Source organism: Dasypus novemcinctus, chromosome 1 (assembly GCF_030445035.2).
Source record: "Dasypus novemcinctus isolate mDasNov1 chromosome 1, mDasNov1.1.hap2, whole genome shotgun sequence".
NCBI classification, from domain to species: Eukaryota; Metazoa; Chordata; class Mammalia; order Cingulata; family Dasypodidae; genus Dasypus; species Dasypus novemcinctus.
This window is the reverse complement of record NC_080673.1, coordinates 121224009-121230008: the sequence shown is the minus strand read 5'-3', so window position 1 is coordinate 121230008 and position 6000 is coordinate 121224009. Positions and strand designations below refer to the sequence as shown.

The following is a 6000-nucleotide window of genomic DNA, read 5'->3' as shown; positions in this document are numbered from 1 at the left end:
TTATTTGCAGAACTAAGGTTACATGAGAATTAAAAAGGAGAAAGTACAGTTTGTAATGGCTCTATGTGTTCACAATGTAGATGTGGTAAAATTATTTAAAAGTGAGGGGAAGTAGGTAGAAGAAATGCAGAAAAACTTTCAATCGTTTTCAGTAATAATATTGGGAGTGGTAGTATTATAACTGTTGTTCTCAGGCTGTTGTGTGCATAATGTGGGATAATTGACGTAATTGTGGGATATTGTGATTCTATCATCCACTATATACTTGTGAACCAGAAATCCGCGTGAAGGAATAAGGAGATACAGACGTATCTCGATTTCTATTTGAATTTACTCTTACAGGTGACTATGTAATTTTTCTTCCAAATATAGAAAGTTTCTAGAGTGAAAGGGGGTATTATAATTACTTCAGGACAACAGATGTAATTATCACTGCCCTAGACAAACTGGGATGTATATATACATATATGCGTGTGTGTACATATATATATATATATATAACTTATAAAAAGGTTACAGAGTGGGAGGGGGAATGGGAACAATTTTACAAAAGTACTGGCCTGTAATGAACTGGAAATAAAAACAACTCGCTCTTTACCACAAGCAGTTTGAGAAGCGCTGCTTTAAATAGGAGGAAACCAGACATGAAACACGGAACTTAGAAAAAAGTGGCAGTTTTGAGTACCCGGCACTTTCTAGAGTTGCACAAGTAACACAGTCCTTTGGAATAAATCGGCCAACCCCAAGTCAGAGCCGGTGAGACTGATCCTGTGAGAGAGGCCTGGGCGAACCCCTGGCGTGAGGTGTGGAAGCGCGTAACTCAACCCTAGGGGAGGAGCTAGGTCAGCCTCCTACACCCATTCATCTTTGGCGCTCTGGCCGCCACAGGCGCTACTCTGTGGCATCTCGGGTTCCATCTAGCTGCAGTCTGGAGGACCACACTCATTTTCTTTTCGGCGGCGAAAGCGCTACAGAGCTGCAGCTGAGCTGGAAGAAAGATGGCGGCAGCCGTGCGGCAGGATTTGGCCCAGCTCATGAATTCGAGCGGCTCTCATAAAGATCTGGCGGGCAAGTGAGTGTTTCCCGGGAGCACGGGAGTAGAGAGGTGAGGGAGGGAAGTCACAAGACAAGTTCTCCTTGAACTGACGGCGACTCTCGGCTATGAGACTAGACGCGGGCCTGACGACCAAGGGGGCGGGCCTAAGGTCGGTTGGAGAAGGAAAGGTTGGGAGCAGTAGAAAGCTGGAAGGGACCCTGTGCAGGGGCCCTCGGGGCCGTAGATCTGGGATGACTGTCAACTTGTTCCATCCTTGATAGTATCTTTACTGGCGTCTTGGATCCTAGAAGCGCGGTCTGCGGGATGTCTGCTCCCAAGGCCTCGGCCTCCCCTGGTGTCTTTTCCTATCTGGCCGGCCTCACGCCGAATTCTGGCTTTTCGGAGACTTTTTTTTTTTTTTTTAATTGAAAGAAATTTGCGTTCCGAGACTCTGATACAGGGTTTTCTGGGGAGATGGCTTCTCGGCCTGACAGGCTAAGGAGGTATGGCCGCTATCATGTCGTCCAGAATCACTAGAACCGTCTTCTCTGGGTCCTTGTGTTTTTGGTACTCTTCTCCAAAACCGCTTCAACTCTGAAGACGGGAGTGTGGGATATGTTTCTGGCATATAGGCGGAATGCCCTCATAACGTGCGCCAAAATGTCTAGATTGGTAATTGTCAGAATTTGGATTGTTTAGGAATTTTATTAGCATTTATGTAAAGGCTTAGGCGCACTACAAGTTAAAGTCTGTGACATGTGTCTCTCCCTCACGGGCCTACAAACAGTTGTTTAACAGTGTTAAACATAAATGTATGCATGTATGTATATATAAAACATGCATATATATAAAACATATGAGTCATGTGTCATTCCATTTTTCCCTTTGTAGATTTCTCAGCACTGCTTTTCTGTAATAAACATGCGTCTTATTAAAAATATGCCTCTCAAGTTGACCCTAATATTTAGGTCCTGACAGTGCAGATCACTGTGATCCTTGTTAATGGGATGCACCTGCTTTAACCTGGACATTGAATTTTGACTTTTTAAAAAATATAGGCTGTATTGCCTTTTCTCTGGTGGCAAATATAATCTACTTTCTTTTCATTAAAAATTTTTTATTGAAGTATATCATTCATACATGAACATACATAAACAATAAGTGTATAGTAAAAGTTGTGATCTTAGAAAACAGACATGCATATCATTATACAGGTCTCCCATACATCACCCCACCACCAACACCTTGCATTGTTGTGAAACATTTGTTACAAACTATGAAAGAGCATCAAAATATTAGTACTATCTATAGCCAATATCTTACATTTGGTGTGTTTCCCCCCAATCCACCTGATTATTAACCCTCTGTATTAATATTATATGTGTTATAGAATGAGAGAATGTTCTCATATTCTGTTAACCACAGTCCATCTTCCACCCCAGGATTCCCTGTGTTATACATCCCACACCATGTACAATAATCTGTTTCTCTTGGGAAATTTAACTGTGAATCATGGGCTTAATTATTTTGTGTGGCACTATCCCCATCAGGAAAATGGAAATAATTGTAGAACTTATTCACAGGGTTTGAGGATAAAATGAGTGTGTGTGTGCGTGTGTGCATACACTCAAATCACATTTATATCACAGAGAACAATACCTGATACATAGCAAGGGCCATCAGGTAGTTGTTGCTGTTATTATTCTTAAGCAGTAAGTAAATACATATTGACTTATTTCACAGGTGAAAATAAGTTAACTATGTTTTCCTGTTTCATGGGTTCAATCCTTTATTGCATATAATTTTTATAGATTTGGATGGAAGTAAAACTAGGTTATATTTTTTCCATGCTTGCTTAGCTTTTTACTTTCTTGAGGAAAAATAAGAAATACTGCTTTTCAAGTATTTGCAAAATTCTGAAATCTGGTAAAGCATATACTTCCTTAACTCTGAAATGGAAATAAATAATACTGATCTTATAGATGCTTCAGGTATCTGCTCCTTAACAAACCAAAAATTCAGTGGTGTAACAATTAGTATTTTTCAGGGAGTTGATAAGGCTATTTTGCTTGTCTCATTTGGGCTACTCATGCAGATGCAGTCAGCTTGCAGCTCAGCTGGAGGTATAGGGTCTAAAACGGACTCACATATCTGGCTATGTCTCTGTTTCACATGGTCTCTCATTTAGTAATTTAGTTGGAGCTTCCTTAAAAAAAAACCATGGGAATGTTCCCAGATAATGAGAATGGAAGCTGCAAGATCTCCTAAGGTTAGTGTGGCAGTTTGAAATTATTTTATGACTCCCTAAAGGAGAATGATTATTTTTTTAAACTAATCTATTCCTGTGGGTGTGATACCATTTGGTTGCGTTAAATTTCATTGAGGGTCCTTTGATTAGATTCATGTTGAGTCTCCGCCCTCTTGCTGGGTCTGATAAAAACGGAGACACAGGGAGAGACCTGATAGACAAAGAGAATACAGAAGCCGCCATATTTGATCCTGCCATGTGAGAGAGGACTAGAGGATCACTTAAGAACCCCCAAGAGGCTAGGCCAAACTGAGCAGCTCAAGAAGAGACAAGCCCTCTCTGATTGCTGACAGCCGAGCTCTTTTAGATTCTAGAGGGGAAGGCAGAGATCTTGGCAGAGATCAGTGGCCATCTTCACCATGTGGCAGCTGCCTTTGGTGAGAACACACCTCTGATGGTGCCTTGGTTTGGACTTTTCATGTTCTTGGAATTGTGAGCCTTAATTCCAGATAAATCCCCTTTAGAAAAGCCAACCCTTTCCTGGTCCTTTGGCAAACTAAAACAGCCAGCTTTGGAAGTCTCACAACATCAGTTCTCCAATACTGGTCAAAGGAAGTCACAAGAGTCTACTTCCTAGGGAATTTGCCTTGCAAAGGGCCATGGTCTGAGAGGCAGGATTTATTGAAGACCATTACTGTAACAATCTAGCACATGGAGTTACTGTGAAGAGTAAATGAAATAAGGCATGTAGAGTATTTGACTAGTGCTGGGCACAGAGTAAGTTCTTGCTTTCTGAGAAAAGTCTTGGCCTTGCCTGCAGGCTTATATTTTGCCTGTTTCCACCAGTGATGGAATGCCCTATGTGAGCAAGAATGTGTCAGGATATTTATTCCTATAACAAAACAGTTCTGCAGCTACATGCTTCAAGGGAAAAAACTGAAATATATAAGTGGTTTTAGAGTTTATGTTAGGAGCTGGGTAGCAAAAGATTCCCTATTAAGGAATGCTAGAGTAAATTGATTTTCAAAAATATTGATATTTTGTGTTCCTAGCAATTAGTACGATATCTATAACAGTAGCCATTCAATAAATAATTGGTCCAGTCAATGAATAGCTAGCTTTGTCTACTCTAAAAGCTCATACTTTAAATCCACCAGATTGTTGTACTCTACTTTCCTTGTTGAAAACTTAATTAGAAATGCTTTCATATAACCATGAGTTAACGTGACTCTCTAGAGTTGATATAAGAAATTGACCATATGAAAGCGCTTTTGCAAATTTTAGAGACTGCTTTTATACATATTGTACATTGTATTCATTATCTCATATAAAGGCACAGGGCATAGAATTTAATGCTAGGAAAATTTCTCTTCAAAGAGTTTATAATCTTCTGAGGAAACTTGATAACTCTCTGTTTTCCTTTTCTCCTTAGCTAATGACTGAATTGTGTCTTCAATGTCCTGTTTTAGGTTTGCCATCTTACTTAGTGTGTTTTAACACATTTGAAATTTTTATCTGTATGTTTTATTCCAACATATTTTCAGATTTTTCAAACATACCATAAAGTTGAAATATATTTACAGTGAATTCCTATATTTTACCATTAACAATTTATTATATTTGCCTTTTCTTTTTTTTTTTTCAAAGATTTATTTATTTATTTAATTCCCCACCCCCCACCCCCACCCCCCCGGTTGTCGGTTGTCTGTCTCTGTGTCTATTTGCTGCGTCTTGTTTCTTTGTCCGCTTCTGTTGTCATCAAGGCCGCACTGGGAAGTGTGGGCGGCGCCATTCCTGGGCAGGCTGCACTTTCTTTCACGCTGGGCGGCTCTCCTTATGGGGTGCACTCCTTGCGTGTGGGGCTCCCCTACGCGGGGGACACCCCTGCGTGGCAGGGCACTCCTTGCGCGCATCAGCACTGCGCATGGGCCAGCTCCACACGGGTCAGGGAGGCCCGGGGTTTGAACCGCAGACCTCCCATGTGGTAGACGGAAGCCCTAACCACTGGGCCAAGTCCGCTTCCCATGCCTTTTCAATATCTATCCATCTCATATGTATCTTTTATTGCAGACTGCATCAAATTATCTTTTATAAAGGCATTTGAATATTTTAAGAGGGATGTTATATTTACACTAGGCTGAACCATGAGAACGTTAGCAATTTTACATGGCTCAACATAATAGAATATTGAAAATTTATCTAAGGTAGTGTATTAGTCAGCCAAAGGGGTGCTGATGCAAAATACCAGAACTCTGTTGACTTTTTTAAAAAATTTTGTTTTGTACATTTAATAATTGAAAATATAAACAATTAAAAGCTAAAAAGAAAACAGTTGAATAAAAACATACATTTATCAATTAGATGTACTGGATACATTAAAAATTTTTTTTGAATCATACAATATGTTACACAATATATTTGGTTCATAGTAATGCAGTTATACGGTATTTGTCCTTTTATCTTTGGCTTGCTTCGTTCAACATAATGTCCTCCAGGTTCCTCCATGAAGTGATATGCTTCATGACTTCATTTCTTCTTACAACTGCATAATATTCCATCATGCGAATACACTACAGTTTGTTTATCTGTTCATCTGTTGATGGACACCTGGGTTGTTTCCAGCTTTCGGCAATCATGAATAATGTGGCTATGAACATCGGTTTGCAGATGTCTGTTTGTATCACTGCTCTCAGTTCTTCTGGGTATATACCTAGTA

At 40.0% G+C, this 6000-nt stretch overlaps 1 protein-coding gene across 4 annotated transcripts in view; it reads left to right on the top strand.

The window, feature by feature from the left end:
* The first annotated feature begins 760 nt into the window (after positions 1–760).
* The window catches only part of COPS4 (COP9 signalosome subunit 4), a 46264-nt gene continuing 41024 nt past the window's right edge, over positions 761–6000 (top strand). For 2 of the 4 annotated variants that reach the window (XM_071215724.1, XM_004472669.4), the window contains exon 1: positions 761–1072. In XM_071215724.1, coding sequence (XP_071071825.1) covers positions 999–1072 — 74 coding nt within the window. In that variant the 5' untranslated portion in view covers positions 761–998. Of the gene's footprint in view, positions 1106–6000 lie in introns of all 4 variants that reach the window. The other 2 variants (XM_004472670.5, XM_023582854.3) reach the window with 2 other exon arrangements.